Source organism: Taudactylus pleione, unplaced genomic scaffold (genome assembly GCF_031769625.1).
Source record: "Taudactylus pleione unplaced genomic scaffold, aTauple2 ptg000155l, whole genome shotgun sequence".
Classification (NCBI taxonomy): domain Eukaryota; kingdom Metazoa; phylum Chordata; class Amphibia; order Anura; family Myobatrachidae; genus Taudactylus; species Taudactylus pleione.
The window spans coordinates 8,817,415-8,842,638 of NW_028284557.1; the positions used below are offsets into that span (position 1 = coordinate 8,817,415).

The following is a 25,224-nucleotide window of genomic DNA, read 5'->3' on the forward strand; positions in this document are numbered from 1 at the left end:
AAAAAAATTGATATCCAGATAATTAAATCTTCTGCAGATAATTGTATAAAGAAAAATCCTGCAATTTCTCAATTAAAACAAAAATACAACAAATTACACCAGAAAAATAAAAAGAGGAGAGGAATAATAATAATATGGGGAAAGAGGGCAGGGGGGGGGGGGGGGGGGGAAGAGAGAGAGAGAAGGAGCGGCAGACAACCAACGCTGAGCATACAGCTTCAGGGACCTAGCATCAGTAACATCAATAAACTAGGGTCGTGGAATGAGGGCTGCGTAAGAAGCAGAGGATTTGAATTCAATCCAATTAAACCAGAGTTGTAAACTCCCAAGGTTGTTCAGGGGCTGAGTAAAGAATATCATCCATGGTCATGTAGAAATCAAGACGTTGGCACCATTCCCACACTGAGGGGGGAACCTGAGAGCGCCAGTGGACTGGGAGCACTGCCCTTGAGGCGTTATGTCTAAGGAGTGATTTTTTATTTGTAGAGACAGACGTATGAGATAGCAACCAGAAATTCGGACCAGCTGGTACAGTAAAGCCTAATATCTCAGTAGCCAAGGCTATATCTTACACCAAAAGGGAGAAATGAATGTACAATCCCACCAAATATGTATCATTGTACCCGTTTCCTGAAGACATCTCCAGCAGAGAGGGGACACAGAGGGGCATCTATGTAGGATGACAGGACAGCTATACCATCTTGTCAACACTTTGTATTGTGTTTCCCGAACCTCCAGACTATCTGAGCACACTTTGGAAAACATTATCCCAATTAATTTGAATACACTTATGTAAAATCCCTGTTCCAGGCCTCAACAAAAAGAGGGTCAGATGTAAACATATCGTGTAGCAAGATCTTATAAATACCTGAAATAATGTGTGGGAGGAACACAGATTCAAAGGGCGTCATGTCTCTGGAAAATACTGAAGGACCCCCAAGGGATGAAGCAAAATATCGTACCTGAATGTAGGCCCAAAAACATTCCTCTGTAAGGGAGGTATTAGCACATAGGTTTGGAAATGACACAAATCGACCATCAGCCAGCAAGTGACTTATTCTAACAATCCCAGACCCCGACCACTTAGAGATAAAAGGTCCTGAAGTCCCAGGGGGGAAAAAGGGGATAGTGGAGGATAGGGGTAAGGGGAGAGATCACAGAAGATATCCCAGGTTTAGTACGCATTCGTTTCCATAGTAGGGACTACTGTTGGGTGTGAAGAGCGGGCATTTTAGAATACCATGGAAGTGTGCTCAAATGGAGTCTGGATGATTCCGCCTCTAAATCAACCCACTGCTTGCCTATAGTACCTGGGGTCCAATCCAGCACTTTACTAAGCACTATGGCCTGATAATAAGTGGATATCATGGGCAATTGCTGCTCCCCCCAGCATCTGTCTAAATAACACCTCATGTTTGAATCTGGGTTTTCTGCCCCCCCCAAATGAAGTTTCGTATAAGAGTATGTGTTTCGGACAAAAACCCTGGAGGGAGACCTATTGGAGTTGTCTGTAATAGATACAAAAGACGCGGGAGGATATTCATCTTAATGTTTAGATGACCCAACCATGAAAACTTTTTCAGGAGCCACTGATCTAATTCCTTACAAATGGAACTTAGCAAAGGTGTATGATTAAGAGTAAACAAATCCTGTAAACCTCTACTTATAAGTATACCCAAATATCTAAGATAGGAAGTCTGGAATTTAAATGGGAAAGAAGCGCCAAGTGCAGATGTAGTCTCAGCCGAAGCGGTGACATTTAATGCGACAGATTTACTGTAATTAATTTTAAAATTCGAGATTGCCGAATCGCTGAAATTCTTTCATTAAGAGAGGTGGGAAGAGGTGACTGGGTTTGTGACTATTGCTAATAGATCATCCGCAAAGAGGGCAAGGCGATAGTCCTGTGAACCTACCGTAAGACCTGTGACGTTTGGATTGGCCCTAATTGCTCTCGCCAGGGCCTCCATACATCGTACAAAAACCAGTGGAGAGAGAGGGCAGCCCTGGCGAGTACCACTGGCTATATGAACTGGATCCGATAAAAGTCCCGTTTATACATATCTGGGCTGAAGGGGCTCTATATAAGGCCAAAATTTGTGATAGAAAATTAGCGCCCACACCCAACCGCCTTAGTACTGACGTCATGAAACTCCAATCCACCCGATCAAAAGCTTTTTCAGCATCGGTGGAGAGTATCATCATGGGGACATCCAAGGAAACTGCATGGTGTATCAAATCAATGACTTTGGTGGTATTGTCCTTAGCCTCTCTACCTGGGACAAAGCCCACTTGGTCAGAGTGAATGACAGTCGTGAGAAATAGTTTGATACGGTTGGCTATAGCTTAAAATCCACAATCAGGAGAGAGATCGGGCGATATCTCGCTGGCAAGGACGGATCCTTGCCCTCCTTGGGAATTACTGTGATGTGTGCTCAGAGCAACTGATCAGAAAAAGGGGTATGCGCTGATACAGCATTACATGCCCGTAATAACAATGGCAAAAGGGTTTCTTGATATGTTTTAAAGTAGGACACCGTAAACCCATCAGGGCCAGGACTTTTCCCAGATGGGGAGATTTTAATAGCTACGGATAGTTCTGCTTCTGTAGATGGGGAGTCAAGAGACTGTCAACGCTTCAGGGAGAGTGCGGAAAGCTATTTCCCTTAAATAATTCTGGATTTCTAATTCTCGGTCTGCCGGATCCAAGCCCGAACATGCCGAACCTAAAATTATACAGCCCAGAATAGAAACTCTGAAACACTGCTGCAATAGCTTTGTCTGTCTGTCTCTGATATTCTGAAGGTAAGTCAAAGGTCTCTGGGCTCTAAGTGCCCTTGCCAACATTTTACCTGGTTTAATCCCCCAACGGTAATATTTATGGCGGCATCTCCGAAATCCTCTCCGGGCACCCTCATTGAAGAGATTATCAAGATCAGATATAGCCGTTTGAAGTTCCACATAAACATCAGAGGCCATATTAAGTTTATGAGTAAGTTCTAATACCTGAATTCTAGATAATAAAGCATCGCTACTTTCATTTCTTTTTTTTGAGATATGACCCTAGTTGAATATTTACCCCTTACGACACATTTATGGGCCTCCCAGATTGTAACAGGGGATACATCATCAGCGATATTGTGAGAAATGTAGTCTTCCAGGGTTTCCCCAATTTGAGCTTTACAGTAGGGATCTCGAAGGAATTGCTCATTAAGCTTCCAGTGCCACTGGCGCAGGGGAGGGTCACGTAGATGTCAAAAATATTGGGGCATGGTCAGAGCTAGTAATCTGCCCAATAGTAGCTTCCACCAAAAGATCTAAATGGGAGTGAACTATGTGGAGAAGAATAGAAGGTGTAATCCCTCTCTGCTGGATGTAATAGTCTCCAAGTATCTACTAATTGAAAATCGTGTAAGGTCAGCCTAAACTTCCTAGTCTCTTTAATGGAGGTGCGGAGGGTCCCAGAGGAAGTATCAAGAGAAGGCTCCAAGGCCCAATTGAAATCTCCACCAATTACTCTGATCCCCTCCAATTGATCCTCTATTAATTCTAACGACTTACGCAGAAAGCCAGACTGACCCTGATTAGGTACATAGAGAATGACTAGGGAAATTTTTTGATCATCTATGGTAACCTTGACCAACAATCCCCTACCATTTCCAATAGGGACGGCTGAAATATTGGAAAGCCTCAAATGTTTAGCAAACAAAATGGCTACGCCCCTAACCTTGGCTTCAGAGAAATTATTGAAGTAACCCACTGGAAAGTATCGAGATCTAAGGGACGGGGCCACACCCTTTTTAAAAGTGTCTCTCCTGAAGAAAAACTATATCCACCCTCTCCATATGCAGTGTATGTAAAAGACTGGATCTTTTCTCAGGTATATTAAGGCTCTTTACATTATTAAAAAAAATAGATAGTTTAGCCATAGTCGATATTTGAAAAAAGGAAAGGATACTTGTATCGTTGGATGCCGTGGTCATTTACCTGAATGCGTACGGTGTCCGCCTGCAGGTAGAGGAGGGAGAGTGAGCCGGATGACAAAAAAAAAAATAAGGGAAAGAAGAAAAGGAAAGTAAAAAGACAGACATGGAACAAACCATATCTAACAAAATACATGTTAACATCAGATTATGCTCCCAATTCGAAATGGATATAGTAAAATAGCAAAACTCCGTAAAAAAGGCCATGGAAACCCCTAAAGGGTCCATGGACATTGTATATACAACGGAGTTAGGGGGAATGGGAGGGAAATAGTGAACATGACATCTAAGCAGGTCCACAAATAATTGGGACCCACCTAATAATATTATAGAAACAGTGTTTGCCTAAATCAGCAAAATATTTTTAATAGGTAGACAGAAAGATCAAAAGAGCTCCTACACCAAAAACAGAATAGCTGCTCAAAATTTAGTGGAACATATATATAAACAAATAATCTCAAAGGGGTATAGTAACCATTCGCAACCGGGATAAAGTAGCAAATAACATAGGATTAGCAAATATTCCACTTATAAAATGCGAGCATAAAAAGGATATTCAAGACAGCATTCGAGACCGTGATCAAGTAATTTCCTCGCCCTCAGCTGCAGAGTCCCTGCCGGGTCTACGTCTGTAATCTCCTTGCGAAGCGGTTGAGGGACGTGCGTATCAAAAGGGACTAACCAATTAGGTACCGAAACAGCAGACACATTGAGAGAGGAACAAAACTGAGGTACGTCGTCGGGTTCCCAGAGTATATGAAGCTGCCCCTCATGCATAACTTGAATGCTTAGTAGAAAACCCCAACAAAATTTAATGTCTCACTTGTGAAGTTCCTCTGAGTGGACGGAGCAGGTGCCTCTGTTGGAGGGTGTTCCAGGAAAGGTCTTGGAAAATCTGCACAGGACTGCCGTTAAATTAATTTTCCTTTACTTGTCTAGCTTTTCTCAAAATCTCCTCTTTCACAGTATAATAGTGTAATCGACAGATGATGTCTCTGGGTCTTTGAGGGCATACCTTTAGGGCTCAAAGCTCTATGTGCCCGATCAAATTGGATCCAGACGTCTGGATCAGTATGCAGAAGTTCATTAAATATTTTAGTGAGGGCATCTTCAATTTCAGACTGATTAATATCTTCAGGAATCCCATGTACCCGCAGGTTATTTCGTCGGCCCCTATTGTCGACATCGTCCAGACGTCGTTGCATCTCTATCATCATACGAGAGTGACGTGAAAGTAACACGTTGATAACTCCAAGCTGAGTATCGACAACCTCCACGTGTTCCTCCAACGAGACCACCCTCTCCGCCACCTGGGTAAGATCCGACCGAATAGAGGAGATATGAGTCTGGACTGTTTCCTGTATGCTTTTTTCCAGTGATTGTAGATCTTGCTGAATGTCCTGTCTAGTCGGTAAGGACTTTAAATGTTGCAATATCTCACCCATATCGGAGGAACTGGCAGGGATAGACTGAGTCAAATGTGGCGAGCGAGATTCTGCGGTAGAGCCGCCATTCGAACTCCCAGAAGCCAAAATGTGGAGAGGTAGGTCCCGAAGAGACACCAGCGGCCGACGTAGAAACACCAAATAAAAGTTTTAAATACAGTATTAGATAAGGATTTAGCTGGGGTGGCTGCGGGTCGTTTGGTTGTGCTCCGTTTACCCATGAAGGAACATATTAGAAGAGATCTACACAGAAAGCAATAGACTACTAGGCATTGTATAGTATGGGTGTCATAATTCACATTCCCCTCACCATTATGTAGCTATCTCATGGCAGCAGCTGTGAACTTCTTCTTCCAGCATCCACAAGGTTTAAGACAGCCACCCATCCAACTTCAGCAATTGTGCCAGGGTGATGTAGCTGCAGCAGACCTATTTGTTTACAGCACAAGACAGAGGCCACCAAGGACCAACAGCAGACCTGGCAAGGCAGCCAGAGAAGCAGTGATCATGGAGCAGAGCAGGATAAGTAGACAGCGCCCTGCACAATTATAGCCAGTCTCCACTTGACCAGCAGCACAGCGACAGGAAGGGCGCTGTATATATAGTTACAAACTGGCACCTCCCGCGATTCACGGCTCCGTTCACCGCCGCCTTCCAGGGGTTGTTTAGTGGTCCCCCTATGCCCCCAGTCAGGCAGCAGGAGACTGCAGTGAGTAGTAGTCCCGCCGTGATGTCCAGCGGCAGTCACGACAACGTCGATCAGCGGCGCGGCTGCAGGACCGCAACTTGAGGCCGTGGCTTCCGGATGTTATGTAGGCCGCAATGTGGCAATGGCCTCTGAAGTGCTCCCGGAAGAGAGACCAGCGGAATCTCGGGGCAGCTGGCTACCCAGGGCAGATCAGAGGGGACGGTCAAAGGCTGTGATAGCCGGGTCCAAAGAAGTTTAAGCTGGGAGCTGCTCTGACCCACGTCTACCTCACTTAGCAAGCAGTACACGCCCCCCCCCCCCCAAAGAAAATAGTATTTATAACAAAACAAAAAAAGAGGTACCCACAGTCCTTCTGGCTCAGTGAAGTATAGAATCAAAATGAAACAATTAGCACCTAATACAATCATAGGAATTTTCTTGGCTTATGATGTGGTAGTCTGAAAACAAGTGGAGGAACTAGCAAATTTTACTGCTTAACAATTCTATCCATATTTATAGGATTCCAACAGCATACTGCAGATTCTCACTTCAGCAATAATGACAAAGAAATGTTCTTTGAAGGTCTTTATTCCAAATAGTAAAGAAAAGTGACAGACAAATATATACAGTCAGAACAGACAACACAGAAATAAATGCAGGTGACAGTCTATGTACATCAGATGTTAAAAATTACAAGATAATCTAAAAATAACCTTACACAACAGGTGGTCTGGTTGGTCAGAAATGGCTTAAACCTATAAACTTCAATGGAAAAAATGGTCCAGTCAAATTAACACACACTGGCATAACTGCAACAACTAAAGGGTCAAAGTAAAATCGAATAAAATTCATTCTGCCCTACAGTATTTATAGAATGATAAAACATTTGATGTTAATAAATAATCAAAAAGGTAAAAAACCCCAGCAAGTTTAGAACTATATGTAAATGTTAAGATCCACAAATGCCATTTCCTGTAGCTAATACAGGTCCTCATCAGACTCCTCTACATATGCAACGGTCTTCTTTACGCGGCCCGTCCTGGAGCGCACTGGTGCGCTGCTAGCACCATTATCTGAATCCGCAGAGAGATCTATGTTGAAACCATCGTCATCCACGGCCTTTGATTTCTAGTGTAAAATAGTATGCATTAAAAACTTCAAGGATCAGACATTCACACTTAAAACATGGCAAAAATAAAAGTTAATTACAATAAGATTAAGTTGAAACCCATTTCTCAAGGGGTTCATGTGACTTCCTGAATTAAAAACAAAACAAAAACCACATGCCTGTAAACAAAGCATAACCATCAAATTTCAAAGGCTACTTACTTTGGCTGGTCTGTTTTTTCGTTTTGGACCAAAATCTGAGCCAGAGTCTGAATCAGAGTTTTTCCTTTTGCGTGGCTTTGTCACTTTCTTGCGAGGTGGAATATCATCACAATCGTCATTAGCTTTGACGGCAGCAGTGGACTTGGATGGTTGTGGCTTAGACAGAGCTTCTAGGATGGATGGCTGCTTATCTGGAGAGTAACAGAAGTGCATTATAACAATGAAATATTAGCAAATATGCTGCCCTGCATGGGAAATATGAATGACTCTTAAGATGGAAACCTAGCCCACCTCAATAATGAAAATTGAGTTTTTACCTTTCTTTGCTGCAGTAGATCCAGGTTTCTTGGTACGTTTTTTGGGTGCAGCTTTCTCCGGTGCAGGCTGCAGAGTCTTCTTAGTGGCGGTGGGGGCAGGTGGAGCTTCATCCTCACTCCCTATTACAACTAACTCCACTAGAAAATATAAAAAAAAACCAAAAACTATCAAACCATTTATGTTGTGCCAGCAGGTCTAAAACTGTTTAAGCACAACACATTTCAAAATTCAACATATACTACAAAGACTAGGAAAACAATGAGAAAACCGTGCTTAAAGCCCAAAGTCTTTACACCTATATATAAAGAAGTACCAGACCGAACCAATTAGTTAATAGTAGCACAAAGCTTGGTATTAGCAGGCCCATTAATATTAGCAAATATTGTTAACTTTCTGCTTTCAATCTTACAAACCTGATGGAGCGGGTTCAGGTACGCTTTCTGGACTGGGATCTTTTTTAACTTTTCTATAAATGAAAAAAAAAAAAATCCATCAAGAAAGAGTCATGTAGCTTCTAAAGCAAACCAAAAAATGTAAACTTAATATTATCAAAAGTATATGGAGTTTTAAGTTTAGATAATTGAGAATGCACAGAAACAACAAGAGATATGGTAAGAACTTACCTTTGTTATCTCTGTTTCTACGAAGTCCATAGGGTCCACAGGGTGACCTTGGGGTATAGCTGGATCCTGGATCCTCGGGCACCACGGAGTTAAAGCTTTTAGCTGCTCCCAGGATGCACTTGGGTCCAACCTCCCCTATACCCCGCCCCCGAGCCACAGGCACCTCAGTTGGTAAGCAGCCCAGGCCGGAGGAGGAGACGAAACAGAGAGAAGGAAGACTGGAACACACAAGAACCATACTCACAGAAATGGGAGACGGAAAACCGGTGACCAGTCACAGAGCCCTTATGAAGCCAGGTGCGTCAGGGCGGGTGCCCTGTGGACCCTATGGACTTCGTAGAAACAGAGATAACAAAGGTAAGTTCTTACCATATCTCTTGTTTTCTACTTCAGGGTCCATAGGGGTCCACAGGGTGACCTTGGGGATGTCCCAAAGCAGTCCAACTAAGGGCGGGGACGCTCCTGTGCTGATAGGAGAACCCGGCGCCCAAAGGATGCATCCTGAGAGGCAAAGGTGTCAAACGCATAGAACCTCAAAAAGGTCTGAATGGAAGACCAGGTGGCCGCCTTACAGAGCTGAACAGCAGAGGCGCCACGGCTAGCAGCCCAAGAAGGGCCCACGGACCGAGTGGAATGAGCCTTAACAGAGGCTGGAACAGCTAAACCCTCCTGCATATAAGCCTCAATAATAACAGAACGAAGCCAACGGGCTAGAGTCTGTTTGTTGGCAGGCCAACCCCTCTTGTGAAAACCAAAGAGGATAAACAAAGAATCCGACCTCCTCACAGAACTAGTCCGGTCCACATAAACCTGGAGTGCCCTTACAACGTCTAAGGAAGTCTCCCCAGCCGAAAGATCAGGTGACTGAAAGGCTGGTACAACAATTTCCTGATTAATGTGGAACCTGGAAACCACCTTAGGCAGGAAATCAGGACGAGTGCGAAGCACCGCTCTGTCCTGATGAAAAATCAGAAAAGGGGGACGACAAGAAAGCGCCCCCAAATCTGAAACCCTCCTGGCAGAAGCAATTGCCAAGAGGAAAACAGTTTTAAAAGTTAGCCACTTGAGCTCCACTGACTCCAAGGGCTCAAAAGGAGGACCCTGTAAGGCCCTAAGAACCACCGCCAAATCCCACGGGGCCACAGGTGGCACAAAGGGAGGCTGGATTCTCAAAACACCCTGGAAAAAGGTGTGTACGTCCGGCATAGCAGCGATCCTGCGCTGGAACCACACCGACAGACCAGACACGTGTACCTTCAGTGAAGAAAGACGTAATCCTAAGTCCAAACCGGACTGAAGGAAAGCCAGAATACGCGAAACTCGGAACACCTGGGGATCATAGTTTCTGGCCTCGCACCACTGAAAGTAAGTGTGCCACACTCTGTGATAGATCCTCGCGGAAGTAGGCTTGCGCGCCCTCAGCATGGTGGTAATAACGGAGCTAGAAAAGCCCCGAGACCTCAGGACGGCTGTCTCAAGAGCCACGCCGTCAAAGATAGTCGACCCAGATCCGGGTGAAGACAGGGCCCCTGAGACAACAGGTCCCGCCGTTGAGGTAGGAGGTACGGAGCGTCGATGGACAGGCTCCGCAGATCGGAGTACCACGGCCTTCTGGGCCACGCTGGGGCCACCAGGATCAGTGTGCCTCCGTCCTGTTTGAACTTGCGCAGGACCCGAGGCAGCAGAGATATCGGAGGGAACAAGTAAGCCAGTTGAAACAGCCATTTCACCGACAGCGCGTCTATCAGACTTGCGCCTGCGTCCCTTGTCCTTGACCCGTACACAGGCAGCTTGTGATTGTAACGGGACGCCATCAGGTCCAGCTCTGGCAGCCCCCACTTGTCCACGAGTAGTTGGAATACCTCTGGATGAAGCGACCATTCCCCGGGATGCACATCGTAACGGCTGAGGAAGTCTGCCTCCCAATTGAGGACTCCTGGGATGAAAACTGCCGAGAGAGCTGGAAGATAGCGCTCCGCCCAAGCCAGGACGCGGGACACCTCCGACATCGCAGCTCGACTGCGAGTCCCTCCCTGGTGATTGATGTACGCCACCGTGGTGGCGTTGTCTGACTGCACCTGAACGGCCCTTCCGTGAAGAGCGGTGCCGGACGACTGCAGGGCTCTGTATACTGCCCGCAGTTCCAGGATGTTGATGGGAAGAATCGCTTCCTCCGCCGACCAACGACCCTGAAGTGACAAGGAGCCTATCACCGCCCCCCAACCCCGGAGACTGGCATCTGTCGTGAGCAGAACCCATTCCGGGATCCAAAAGGGGCGCCCCTCCAGGAGATGCGCTGTCTGCAGCCACCAGGCTAGGGACAGACGCACCTCCGAGGACAACACCAGCATCTGAGAGCGGATCCTGTGTGGCAATCCGTTCCATTCTGAAAGAATCAGCCCCTGCAGGGGCCTGGAATGGAACTGGGCAAACTCCACCATGTCGAATGCCGACACCATGGACCCCAAAACTCTCATCGCTGAGTGCACCGACACTCTGCCACTGCTCAGACAACTGTGAATCCGCAGCTGTAAGGAGGAGACCTTCTCTGGAGTCAGAAAAATCCGTTGCTGACGAGAGTCCAGCAGGGCCCCCAAATGAACCATCCGTTGTGATGGGATGAGGGAGGATTTCTTCCAGTTGATCAACCAGCCGTGCGCCTGTAGACAAGCGACCGTCAGGTGGAGATGCTGGATCAGTACCTCCGGGGAGCTTGCCAGCAAGAGGAGGTCGTCTAGATACGGTAGCAACCGTATCCCCTGGCTCCGAAGGTGAGCCGCCATGACCGCCATCACCTTGGTAAATACCCTTGGTGCCGTGGAGAGACCAAAGGGTCGAGCCCTGAATTGGTAGTGGTTGTGGAGAATAGCAAACCGCAGAAACCTTTGGTGCGATGTTGCTATAGGCACATGGAGGTAGGCGTCCTGGATATCCAGGGAGACCATATAATCCCCCGGTTCCATCGCCAGTATGATGGAACGCAAAGTTTCCATCCTGAATTTGGGAACCCTGAGAAACCTGTTCAGGGACTTCAAATTGAGGATGGGGCGATGAGAGCCATTGGGTTTCTGCACCAGAAACAGCGTAGAGTAATACCCCATCCCACGTTGAGACTGTGGTACGGGTATAATGACCCCCGCCGTCAGCAAGGCCTCTATGGCTTCCTGAACCTGCAAGGCCTTGGTTTTGTCCTGAGAAGGACTTGTGCAAAAAAACTGGCAAGGCGGCCTGTGCCGAAAAGACAGGGCGTACCCCTGGGAGACCACTTCTCGCACCCAGGCATCCGTGGTGGTATTGTGCCAGCACTGGGCGAATTGAAGAAGTCGGCCTCCCACTCTGGGGTCCCCCAGAGGGAGGCCCGTCCCATCACGCAGAAGGCTTATCTTCTGGCTTGGAAGAAGGGCGCCTAGCACTCCAGGCTTGCTTCTTTGGCTTTGTGGCGGTCTTGGGTGCGGACTGCCTCGGGAAGGACTGACCCTTTGCCTTGCCCTGAACCCGAAAGGAACGAAACGCCGAGCTCCGGACCTTAGCAGGTGTAGTAGCTGAAGGGAGGAAGGCTGACTTGGATTTTGCCAGGGTATCTACTATTTTGTCCAGGTCCGGACCAAATAGTAATTCCCCATTAAAAGGGAAGGCCTCCAAGCCTTTCTTTGAATCCGCGTCTGCTCTCCAAGACCGCAACCACAAGGATCTACGAGCAGACACTGCTGCCGCCGAAACCCTAGAGGTCAACAGGCTAGCATCCAAAGATGCTTCTCCAATGTAGGAGGCGGCATCTCTCATCTGTCCTAACAACGCCCCCTGGACGTCCGGAGATTCATCCGTAAACGTGTCCTCCAAGGCGTTGGCCCACCCCTCAATGGCCTTGGCCACCCAGGAGATGGCCATGGACGGCCGGGCTACAGCCCCTGAGAGAGAATAAATAGACTTTAGACAAGTCTCCACCTTCCTGTCCGTAGGATCCTTCAGCGAGGATATAGACGGCAATGGCAAAGTAGCACTCCTGATGAGGCGTGTTACATGGGAATCGACTGCAGGCGGAGTTTCCCATTTCTTACAATGCGCTTCCGGGAATGGATAATTGGACGCCAAGCGTTTCTGTGGCAGGAAACGCTTACTGGGCGTCTGCCAGGCCACCGCCATGTGATCAGTCAACTGATCAGACAAGGGGAACGCTGTAGAAGTAACCTTAGCTTTTTTAAAACTAGGATACCTTGACTTGGGAGCGGGTGCCTCATCCTCAATCAGAAGAATAGCCCGCACCGCCTTAACCAGAGCCCGCACATTGATGGAAGACTTAGTGTCTACCTCCTGGACTGAGGCATCTGAGGCTGAGTCATCCTGTACCTCACCATCATCCGAGAACCCCTCAGAATCCGAAAGATGCGCAGCCTGTGCCATGACTGAGCGTTTAGACGCCCTGGAGGGCACGTCACTGCGCAACATCGACTGAAAAGCCGAAGATGCTTGTGGGAAAGCGCATCCACCCAGGGTGGAGGAGCTGTCACAGGAGCCTGAAACGGCACCACAGCCGGCTGTGCCACAGGGGTGGACTGAATATACATTGGCAACCCCGCATAGGGACCAACAGGCTGAGACCCCGGGGGAGTCTGCAATAATTGTGGGACACCCGGGGAATGGGGGATGGCAGGCTGGGGCAACGCCCTAGTAGGGGCGGCAGTCGGGACCGACAGACGGTCCGCGATGGACACCAGCACCTGGGAAAACATCGCCCATGGTGGCTCCTGCGAAATGGGAGGTTTAGACGTACCAGGGACCGCCTGGCACCGTCCGCACAGGCCGTCCTGTGACAAATCCTCCCTATCCACTCCTGCAGAACAGCGCCTGCAGGAGAACAATGCTGGAGCCCCGGAGTGCTCAATCTCCTCCTCAGACATGACTTAGGAAGAAAACGTGCGCACTCACCAATGTGCTGAACAACAGCCCACAATATGGTACTGTGTAGCACACAACTGTATGTGACGGACCTCACAAATACGTGATCTATATAGGTGAGGTCAGTAGAAACACCCTTCCCCCGCACACCTGTAGGGCTTGTAGGAGAAGGAAAGGGATAGGTACAGGCTGACAGTAAGTAGAAAAAAGACACAGACAGGCAGCACTAGCAAAAGTCACATACCATGCAGGAAGATATACTCACTGCACCTTTCCACTACAATCAACCTCCCAGATTCAGTGTCTGGGAGGGCTATAGTGCTGTGTACACTGTCCTTCTGCAGGGGAGAGGTACACAGGGGGACCGGTCCGCGTGCTCCCTGAGAGTATCCACGCTGCCAGTAAGAAAATGGCCGCTGGAGACCTCAGAGGAGGAGTGGCCGAGTATCTGCAGCTCAGCGACGCCAGACTCCGAGCTGAAAGGCGCGCTGAGCTGAGGGGAGGAGCCGCTAGACAGGGAAGGCTTCCTCCCCTGGCTAGCATATTAACCCCCGGGTTGCCGGCATCCCGCTTGCCGCGATATTAACCCTGGTGGTCTAGTGGTCTGGCGGGGTATGCCTCCGCTGGAGGGGGGGCCCGCCGCCACCGCTAGCGCCCCCGGTCTGTCCCCTAGACCGGGGGCATGGGACTGCATTTACAAGGAACCCGCGCACCGCCGCTAATCAGCGGTGCGCGGCTTACCTGATCTCCCCGGCGTCTTCCGGCAGCAGTCCCGGGGGAAGCCAGAGTCCGGCTAGTACAGACTCTGGCTTCCCCCGCCGCGATCCCCAGTTCAGTGCTGGCGTCGCGGCGCCAGCAGGGAGAAGGAGCGGCAGCGTGGGCGTCTGTACAGACAGCCCAGCGCTGCTGCTCTAGAGAAAAAACTAATAGTAAAAAATAAATAAATTTAACTAAGTTCAATAAAAAATTAAAAGCTTTAGGGGGCTGCTCCTGCAGCCCACCCCGCAGGGTGACCCGACTCCGGCCGGGCACCATCTAAAACTGAGGTGCCTGTGGCTCGGGGGCGGGGTATAGGGGAGGTTGGACCCAAGTGCATCCTGGGAGCAGCTAAAAGCTTTAACTCCGTGGTGCCCGAGGATCCAGGATCCAGCTATACCCCAAGGTCACCCTGTGGACCCCTATGGACCCTGAAGTAGAAACTTACCACAGTAGTAATGCACCTTGTGGTTCAGCAGAAAGGGCAGCATGTCGAACTATGGCCGTGGGAATCGTGTTGTTCCCACCTATCTGCTTTAAGATGTTAAACTGGTAGAGGAACCTTCGCCTGGGTAAATTTTCTGACTTAGGAAGTCAGCCATCCAATTGTTGACGTCCCAAGCATGATGGCTTAAAATGGCTGTGACATGTCATTACGCTCAGCACATTATCTTGGGGGTTTACAGCATGGCCAGTGGACCACTGGTTACCCTCTAGTGGTTTAAGTAACCAAAGTCATTTGTGACTAAATCATTACAGGCCTGACTCTCAAGAAGGCCTGGCCCAATGGAGAGCATATACTGTAGAACTGCCCTTAACTGAACAACATTGATAGAGCGTGAAATCTCCTCCAGGGACCAGAGTCCCTGGAGACATGGGATAAGGTCACTACCTAGCAACAGTGTAGGCAGGAGCTCGTGTTGACAACTATCCACAATTGAAGTCAGCCAGCTACAGAATTTGTATAATTCATATCTGTCCCGAATTAAAGGGATATGGCTAGCCTATTTATGGCATATCGTAACATCAATTACAAAGCTTTACATTTTTGCGAATGTTGTGATGTGTATTGGAGTGTACACACAAAGGAAAGCCATCAACTAATACCTGAATGCAACAAAAACGCTTTTCTTGTGTGATCTACCCATAGGAGAAACTACTGTAGAGCCATATATGGAATCTTCGCTCACCTGGGGGCAGCTTTGGGCTTGCGCGCTGGCTTGGGGATTTCAAATGATTCATCGTTTGAATCTAAACATGGCTCAAACTGAGCATCGCTGTCAATGTCACTCTCATTATTAGGCTTTTGAGCACTGCATTCATCCTCAGAGTCCAATACATACTTTATGTTTGCTACACAAAGAGATAAAAGTAGTCAAGTTAGTCCATGAGTTCAGTATATCTCTCATATCCGTATAATGTGAAGTGCCCCTCTCCTTCAGTTAGAGGGTGAGGTGTATAAAGCAGTACTTACTCAATCCGAGCAAGTACTAAGCATTTAATTAAAATTTGCAACCACTTGCTGCAATGTAATCAGCATTGGGCACATACAGTGTGGTATTTAATTGCTACATGAAAGTTATAACAGAAATGTTTATTCATTTTACCTGCAGCTCTGCGTGGCTGAACAGCACGTGGCACCACTTCATCTGGCTCAGAGTCACTTTCTGAATCCATCATTTGGCTTTCAGGCTCTCTCTTTACAGGTTTGAATGGAAGGGTTGCCTGCTTTTTACCTTTAGCTGCCTTTGCTTTTGTACCTGTTAAATACAAAATTGCAAATGAATAGTGCAGTACTTATCACTTCTCCATAAACTGAAGATTGATTTAACTATACACAAAGACAAACCTGGTTCTGCTTTCAACTTCTTGCTCAGTCTTTCAGCAAGAGACAAGCTTTCATTACTAGACTCAGGACTGTTCTGTGGACTCATTTGTGGGCCATCCTCTCCAAACTCCATCCTCTTCACAATATCCTCAGACTAAAACAGACAACTCATTATATAATCAAGTTCAGTAGGACACCTGGCTATTGGCTATATGTTCAGAGCTACTTAGAAACACTGCCTGATCTGCTGATTTAAGTAACTGAAGAGACAGTCTTTAGAGTCCTTATAGAGAAATTGACAAGAAACCAGTTGAAAGAACACACTGCAGGGAAAATAATTTAAACTCCAAAACAGCAAGTTTATGCAAAGTATAACTGGAAAAAGTTACTGATGTATAACCCTAATTCAATTACTTGCTGCCAAAGTGACCTGACTCACCTTCACCCGCTTTCTGACTTTCTTTGAGGCCTCTGCTTTCATGGCTGATGTGACCCTGGGAATGATGCGCCTTCCATGGGGGGATGGTAAGATCTCTTGCAACTGCATCTTTTTCACCTGTACTCTTCCAGTCTTGCCTTTCACCGCTTTGCCCTGTAAAGAAGCCCGTTCCTCAAGTTGCTCCTTTTCTTCCACACGCTGCCAGGTCAAACAAAAAATGTCAGCTGCATTTCATGAATAGGAAACAATTAATGTGAGCCTGAACTGCTTATTACGAAAATAGGGGGTGGAGCATTTGGAGAATCAAATGCATCAACAGGAGAAATTAAAGTTCTATACACTGTGCTGGCAAATGAACAGGGTTAAGAGAGAGTCCGAAACATGACTTACATCCAATTCTTCAATAAAGGCAGCAAGGTCTGCTTTCCACAAGTCGGATGGAGATTTCCTCTGTAGATCTTGGAGCTCTGAAAGCTAAGAAAGACCAAACAAATAAAATAAACAAGGGGATACAATTGAAAATACTTTACACTAGATGATTATGAAGCGTGACAAGTGATAACTGTATAGCGGTCAAGAAAAAGACTAGATAGTGCTATCTAAACATGGTCAACTAATACCTTGTTTAATTGTAGTTTAAATGCATATAGACTTAATATGTGCTGAAATTAGTGAAACTATTTAAATATAATGGCACATTTAAATGGAAAGCCTCGTTCATATAACTGTAGCAGACCTTAGTATCTCTTTGTTTGCAAAGCTCATCTTTCTTCTCTTTGGTCAAGTACCACATAGGCATATTGAGTAGGTAGTTGAAATCTGGTCCACTGCTTGCAACTTCAGATTCTTCCTCTTCAATTAGCTCCCCGGCTTCTTCCTGTTATATGAAACATGCAATAAGGGAATTACAGGAAGATTTACCATCCATGTGGAATCAAAGAATCAGCAGAGGTTTCACAATGGTACCAATTCTGCAAACATATATACTCCTGTGTTCAAAGGTGAAGATACCTTGCAAGAGAGAAGTCATTTTCAAACAAATTACCTTTTCTTGAGTTTGTTTCCAGGTTTTCAGTGGGTCAGAGTCATATCCTCTGTCGACCAACATCTGAATAAGTTCTTTCTTTGGCTTGTTTTCTAAACAAAGATATTTATAACTGGATTAAGATCCAGTCACACATACAATCAGCCAAGTATAATAACTCTTCTTTCTTACCTATGACTATTTTGCCCTCAATTTTTTCCAGTATAAAACGGGCTTGGTTGCTCAACTTGGAGGCCTCAGCAGTAAACAAGCCCAACAGCCAGTCCTTCCTTAGAGTATAATAGCGAAGACGCAATTCAAAGAACTCCCGCAGAATATCCATAACGGTTTCATATTTCTTCAGGCATCCAGTGTGATCAAAGAGCACCTGAAAAGTGTGCCGTGTTACTTCAAACACAACAGTTCGTATAACGAGAATAAAAAAAATACACCACACTGGCTACTAAACTCTGTTCTTTGGCAACATAGGTGCTCTTGGAAAGCAGCTAAGGCAGTGCGAATCCACAAACTGTTATACAGATATTTTTCAGCTATACGAATGGTATGAACCCGTTATATCATACAAAGCCTACAGGATTACAGAACACTTACCATTGAATTACATGTAAGAGGTGTTTGCAACTTAAACACTTTGTGCAGCCCAGCAGCCTCAGCCTCTGCCAGTTTTTCCTCTGTCATCTTTATGATGAATCTGACTGTGGTATCTGTGTGATATTCCTTGTAGTCCGTAATCAGAGGTGGAGTCTTATCTGTCCCATTCAGCATGGGCTCCAGTACCTGCTCCTTGTAATTCTGGTCAGCACAGGAAACAAAAATTAAGTTGGTGTGGGGATAGGTATTAGAGAAGAAATTGAGCCATTCAAGTACTTTGGTTGGTAGTTACCTGTGTCCAAGTTCTGACTGGCAGCTCTGAGATTTCAATAGTGGTTGTATCAAGTACAGAAACTTCCCCAATAAGAATGTACTGGTTTGGACCAAGCTCCTGTATAACACCCTTGAAATTCTTGTAACTTGGGAGCTAAGAGTAAAGTTTTCAGTATACATGGTTAGATATTACAAAATAGCCTCATAATGCAAATCATTCAATGATGTGTTTCAATGCTACGGTGTGACAAGGTTTTCTTAAGAAACTTGAATATGTCAATTTAAAAACAAATAACCTCACCATTGTCTGGGGTTCTTCACCACTTAGCATTTTCTGGATATTATTCACAATCTCCCGGACATCGTAATTTGGGATTTTACATGACCAACCGGTGCCAATGCCTTCGGCGCCATTTACTAGCACTGTGGGTATGATGGGAATGTACCACTCTGGTTCAACCTTCTGGTTGTCATCATATATAAACTTCAGGACATTGTCATCCGTCGAGGGAAAGAGAAGGCGTGATAGTGTGCTGGAAGCAAAAGGTACACAAATTAATTGAACATTACATTTAGAGCTAGAAAATAATGCCAATTAACAACTGGCTAGAAAAGTGCAGCCAGTGAAGTGGAGTTAAAATGCAAAATACGTATTGTTTATATAGGACTTGACAGTAAATGACAAGTGTACAAAAAAAACAGAGACTTCATAAACTATTAATTTACAGTTTTTGGCACGCCTCCCAGGAATCAAAATTTATTGTATATATAATTTTAGACATACCTAAGCATAGTAAAGATATATCGAGGGCTGGCAGCATCTTTACCACCATGCAGCCTGGTGCCAAACTGACCAATTGGTTGTAATAGGTTGATATTGTTGCTACCCATAAAGTTCTGTGCCAAGTTAATAATGGTCATCATCAGGGAAGTCTACAAGAGAGAAGATAAGAAGGTACATATGCAGCACACTGATCATTATCTCACACTACAAATTATGAAAAAAATGGTATAAAGAACAAGTTAAAATGGAATAATGGAGACTGGGAGAACTCACAATAACATCAGTAAAAACTGATTTAAAGGCAGGAGTGGGGGTGCTGTCAGTTTTTAATTAACGGGTATTTGCAGGCAAAAAATATATATTGTTTTGTTAAATTAAATTTATTATGCCAGGTACCATAACTTAAATCCCTAAACTATAAAAGGAAACAGCTTTCCTATAACAGCAGTACTGATACTTGATCGCTGTTATTTGGAAGACATGCTGCTAATATCAGACAGACACTCAAAAACGCCCCTAACACTTATGGATACAAAAACGTGTCTGGCAATGACTATTCCATATTTAGAAAGGTTGCTAATCAATGTCAGATACTCAAAATGTCTGCCAATCAGCAGCAACCGCCATTAAGCTGTAATACATATTTCATGTTGCAGAAGTGATCCCACTAAATTGTGGTACCCTGGCAGATACGGTCTTAATTTTAAATCATTCGATTATTAAACTAAAAAAAGTCTGTATCCTCCGTTCAGAACATAGAAAGAGGGCAGCCTGTGGAACAGGTTACATACATGTACTTCGCAAAAGGTATCAGAAACCAATGGAGAATGTGAATTATATTACATTTAAGCTTAACTAAAGCTTTAGTAAAAATTGACTATTAGCAGAAAAGATGCAAAAAGTATTTACCTCACCGTGATGATATGCAGACATCTCAGCCACAGACCCAGCCAGCTGAGCAACTTTCACTTCTCTCTTATCATTTCTCTTAAAACAAGTAAATAAGACTTTCCTCTGGCCTGGCTTCAAACCTATAGCCAGACACAGTATCAGTTAAAGCCATTATTAATAACCGAACACAAGAAAAAAAAAAAAAAAAAAAAACCCACAAGCAATTACTATCCACCCAAAGCTAAACCCCAATTGCCACAATTATGATACCTACCATCAACTAAGGATGGGATGGAACGTTCATTGTCAGAGTTGGAAAAAAGAATCAGCTCTTTATTAATAAAGTCATTGTAGGTCAAGTACTTAGTGGTCTTCCCATACAAGAACTCCTAGAGGGAAAACACATGGTCAAATATAGAGTACAGTAATTGTTGTTTTCAGAATAGAGGAAAAACGTTTCAGAGAACCAAAGAAAACCAACACACATTTAGAGGAGTACGCATTATACATCAGTATCTCACCTCTGGCAAACCGTGCAGTCTCCTCTCCCTTCTGTCCTGCATAAAGTTGGTCAGCCATTCCTTACGGTCATCCACTTTCTTCTTGCTAAAGGCCTGGATGTTTTAGAGTAAAACATTACTATAGTGTAAGCTCTACACAGGGAAATATAAAGTAGTGTTGGTTTTCCACCTCAGAACAGAATAGATACAACAGTTGCGAGCATCCACACCTGATTGACTAGCGTTCCAGCTAGGCTGTTTTAGTGGGGCGCCATGCCCTGCCCAATTTCAAGAGAGCAAAATGCGTTCTGCCCTTTTGGCGGCGCCCCACTAAAACATGGGGCATGCCGTCCCTGCCTGCGGGTGGCAGAAAGAGCGGTGCAACATTCATCTGTGGAGAATAGCACGCCATCTATTTATACAGAGGAGAGCTTGGGGAGCAGCCCGGCATATCCATATCCGGATATGCCGGGCACACCCTCAAGAGTGATTAAAGGTTTTTCGCGTGGCGACGCCCCCTTTTCGGAGCATTCTAGAAGTGCTCTTTCTAGGTTCGGCGCCAAACCTAGAATGAACACTATTGACTGTTTTATACAAATCAAGTAGGAGAGGACTACAATAAGAGTATTTTTGAACTATAAAATTAAATTTCCTGTAATCCATCTGGGGGACAATGCCGACTGTGTATAGAGGCTGGGCACCAAAACATGCCCTTAATTAAATAACTAAAGCTCATCCCCAGCATACACTCTAATCTCTAACAGAGCTTCCATTTTATTAAAAAAGCCTGAATGGAGAGAATGCCACATGCATACACAAGATAAGAACACAGGGAAACAACACCACAGAGGAGGGAACGCAGTGTTCTCAAAATAGATTACAAGATATGAATTTACAGTAAGTATAAAGATCTTTTCTCTTATATCCACTCTGGGACTTCACGTAAGCAAGCCTTAGAGTAGTGGGTACACTACGATAAAACAGTGCGCAACACTTTTCCACTAAAACTGGTAACTATACAAACAAAAGCGTGAAATCAATTGAAATTTGTAAAATGTGTGCACAGACGACCAGCTTGCCTCTTGCACAACTGATTTGCAGGACAGGGCTGCCAATTCCAAAGCACAGCTAGCCAACTCCACCTTCCAGATAAGGAAGTGCAGCTCCACTGTCTCCAGTTGTTCAGATGGGGACCTCTGGGGAGCCACAAAGACCAAATTAAAATCCAAAAGGTGGCACAGGCAGGAAATACGGTGGTTGACTGCAGAGTACTCCCTGTATAAAGGTCTGCATCTCCGAAATCAAGACCAATTTTTGCAGGAATAGAATGGAAAGTGCCAAACTCTGACCCTTAATGGAAGATAACTACAAGTTCCATACCAGTCAAATTGGGGTAAAGGAACAGATCTTGGCTTGGAAAGTCTCTTCTTAGAGGAAGACTCCAATGTGGCTTCCATAGCATGTCTCAAATATCTGCATACAATGTTCTTATGGGCCAAACGGGCACAATGAGAATCACACAAAATCTATCTATGCATTTGAGCACTCGTGGAAGGATGGAAATCAAGGTATACAAGTACTCCAGGCAAACCTAGATGTCAAGGCGTGCACCATGAATGCCTGAGATTCCCTGTATCTAGCGCCATACATGGGCAGCTTCTTGCGCTGACGAGGTGTCATAAGAGCTCTGGTCATCCCCAGCATTAGACAAATCAGGTTTAAGATCTCCTGATGTAACACCCAACCACCTAGGTGAAGTGTGATGACAAACATTGTGTGTACTAGTGTACTAGTTGACCACCACAGACCGCCAAGATTGTAGAGACTAATTTCTCCACCCACAACATGATCAGGGAGGTATCTGTCAGGGCTATGTGACAGTTTCTCCCTGACATTTGATGCAAGTATGCCATGGCATTGTCCAGTCTGACCATCCTCAGCTACAAGATTTTCATGAGAATGGAGTACTTTTCCTTGGACCACAAAATCACTGCTCACTCAGCAGATAGAATGCAATCATTTGTCAGCAGTGCACATTCCCAGACTGAGAAAGGGCAACGCTTGAGCAGGTAGGGTGATGGAAGCCACTACAACATTGTGTGAGTGCAGACAATTGAAAGCTCTGCCTGTCCAGCAAAGGATTGGACAAGGACCACCGTTGTCAGGATCTGCAGCTGAAGAGGCCTCAATTAGAATTTACTCAATTTTAGACTTCAACGAACAACTGTTTATTAATTTTAGGATTGGCCGGAGATCTGGTCTTTGTATCAGAAAGCAATTGTACAAGAACCCCAAACCCATTGTTATCTTTGGGAACTAGAATTATGACTAATGAACTAGAGTCTGAGTCAGCTGTTTTAATGCCTACCTCATGAACGGAACTCTTGAAAGGGAATAGCAAATAAAGGCTGGATTGTACACCTACTAGATCCAGAAAGAACCCTCTGCACAGAATACCCTGAACAAACTGATTCAAAACAAGTTGAAACCACACATCATGGAACAGGAAAAGATGGGCCCGACCAGACGTAACTGGAAAGGGCCCCAAACCATCATGTGGTCTGTTTAGCAGCATTTTTAACACCCTGGATGTCTCACTGCAGAGGACAGCTGATCCCCTTGAAGATTCCCACCTGCCAAACTACAAATGAAACTGAAGCTCTGCTAGAGGTGGGGAGAGTTTGTTTAGTTAATTATTTAAGTGCTTACTTCAATTACCTGAATCTATACCCAGAATCAGCATTGTCCCCCAGAGTAAAGCACTAATTTTTTTTTTTTTAATATAAATACATATTAAAAATGCTTACCCTTCCTCTGCACCCAAAAAAATAAAACAAAAACCTACCAAGGTGATCGCAGCATCATCTATTGGTCCGCTGTATTTGAAAGGAATTCTATGTCTCTCCATATCTGCAAAATATTCCTTAGCTTCTTTAGATGTGCTGGTCCCCAGACCTAATAAGTGAGATACAGACATCAGAACAGCAGATATTATACTTTATTTCTATGGCACCACAAAGTACATAAACAATTGCGCAGAACAAGAGAACAGTGACTTGCAGTACAGGACATGTACATAACATCCAATATTAGTAATAATTTTGGTTTTCTTATGGGGTCATATATTTTACTTTGAATAGGTTATAAATATAATTTTACAAAATAAAAAAAAATAAAAAAACACCAAGAAAAGTCTTATGCATATACAGGTGTCCTCATACATCTAGCCTCCTAGCTTCAGTGAAACAGCCCTTCTAGTCACGCCATGCCTCAGTGATGCAGAGCGTCTTTTAGTGCAACTTTTTACCTTCAAAAATATCTAATTCTCACAGCGATGCGCTACCAAGTCACATGGTTCACGTATTGTGTAACGCAACTTTTAGCGCACGGAGGATAGATGTATGTGGACACATCTGTATTTATGGTCTCCAGATAGAACAGAAGCTTCTCTGCCCATCCCCAGCATATGCAAGCAATCATTCGCTTGACAGCGACATTAGGGGCAGATTTAGGAATCGGAATGAAGAACACATTTTAGGCTGTCATAAAAAAATGGCACGGAAAATCTTTTTCACATTAGGCTAGGAGACAGAGGGGGGAGTGGTTACAATTCTGAAACAGACTTCATATCCCTGTGGTGCCAGTGACAACTAACTGGATGTATAAGATATATTTACTGACCACAATGCATTATGTTGAATTTTAACTCAACAAGAACACCAAGTGAAGATTTTAATGTACAATACATATCAGTATTAGCGTTATTCAGTCAGATCACCAGGTGACTTCTGCTCCACACTGTACATTGCCTTACTGCTACACACCACAAGTGTGACTCTCCTTCCACCACAAGAGTGTACAAAATAAGTCCTTACTTGCCTTGCAAGCACTACCACACAGGGTTTTAGAACAAACCTTTGTAGTACTTTATTTTCCAGGACTTGTGACTGTCATTGCCGTTCTTCCACTCCTCAAACTCAGGGATACTATAAAAGGATAGCTCCTGCTTGTTTTTAGAGACCTGCACAGATAGAAGGGAGAGATGAGGTAAGCTGTATATATGAATAAGAAAAACTGAATGCAAAGACAACAAGCAGATGATCCTCTCACCTTTATAAGAGGTGTAATAAACTCCTCTAGAAAGCGGTGTTTGAGCAGAGACGGCCAGTTGTGATGGATGAAGTTGATCAGCAAGCCTTTAATGTGAGATCCATCCTGATCCTACAAAAAAAAAATAATAAAAAAAATTATTGGTTAAATGATTTTTATAAAGGAAAGATTTTTGGGCACTGCCTACCACGTACATCCTAGGTTTGCCGCAGTCCTGAATGGCAGGCAACAGAAGATCATTTCAGCAGTCTTATACATGAACGTGACAGTGCTAGTATGCACATCTGCTTAACTAGTCCTTTAGCTACACTAGTGGAAGCACTTCCTTTCAATTTGCTTAATCTCTCTCATTTACTGAGGTATTTTAGTTTTTCCACCATGTGCATACACACACAAAAAGTATACTCAACAGGCTCAGATTAGCATTCCATCCCTCTTTGGCCCCAGTCTACCCATCTTCTAACAGCTCCTTCCAGTAGGATAACTAGCCATGTCACAAACCATACGTCATCTCAAGCAGACAGCTAAGAGGGGTCCTTCCCAATACTAGCAAGGTGTATGCCTTATAAGCTACAAAGTATATATACTTAAACACAGACTACGCTCAACAATATTTATTCAACATTTTTCCCCTTATATTTTTTATTCACTTTACAAAAAGTCATTCTACCAAAACTAAGTTATTTAAATTAGCTCATAGCTGAACATTCTCTGTTAACAGGAAG

The 25,224-nt window shown here is 44.9% G+C and overlaps 1 protein-coding gene across 1 annotated transcript in view; it reads right to left on the bottom strand.

Annotated features, from left to right (window-relative positions):
• Positions 1–6,688: 6,688 nt before the first annotated feature.
• Positions 6,689–25,224, bottom strand: part of TOP2A (DNA topoisomerase II alpha) — a 52,191-nt gene continuing 33,655 nt past the window's right edge. Inside the window, exons 14-35 of the mRNA XM_088474650.1 lie at positions 24,500–24,610; positions 24,305–24,410; positions 23,235–23,344; positions 20,411–20,503; positions 20,164–20,278; positions 19,908–20,029; positions 18,999–19,147; positions 18,516–18,747; positions 18,234–18,368; positions 17,942–18,142; positions 17,522–17,717; positions 17,351–17,442; positions 17,042–17,182; positions 16,696–16,779; positions 16,306–16,503; positions 15,888–16,020; positions 15,646–15,798; positions 15,229–15,391; positions 8,177–8,229; positions 7,763–7,900; positions 7,446–7,636; positions 6,689–7,244 (exon numbers count right to left, since the gene is read on the bottom strand). Coding sequence (XP_088330776.1) covers positions 7,095–7,244; positions 7,446–7,636; positions 7,763–7,900; positions 8,177–8,229; positions 15,229–15,391; positions 15,646–15,798; positions 15,888–16,020; positions 16,306–16,503; positions 16,696–16,779; positions 17,042–17,182; positions 17,351–17,442; positions 17,522–17,717; positions 17,942–18,142; positions 18,234–18,368; positions 18,516–18,747; positions 18,999–19,147; positions 19,908–20,029; positions 20,164–20,278; positions 20,411–20,503; positions 23,235–23,344; positions 24,305–24,410; positions 24,500–24,610 — 3,066 coding nt within the window. The 3' untranslated portion in view covers positions 6,689–7,094. The remainder of the gene's footprint in view (positions 7,245–7,445; positions 7,637–7,762; positions 7,901–8,176; positions 8,230–15,228; positions 15,392–15,645; positions 15,799–15,887; positions 16,021–16,305; positions 16,504–16,695; positions 16,780–17,041; positions 17,183–17,350; positions 17,443–17,521; positions 17,718–17,941; positions 18,143–18,233; positions 18,369–18,515; positions 18,748–18,998; positions 19,148–19,907; positions 20,030–20,163; positions 20,279–20,410; positions 20,504–23,234; positions 23,345–24,304; positions 24,411–24,499; positions 24,611–25,224) is intronic.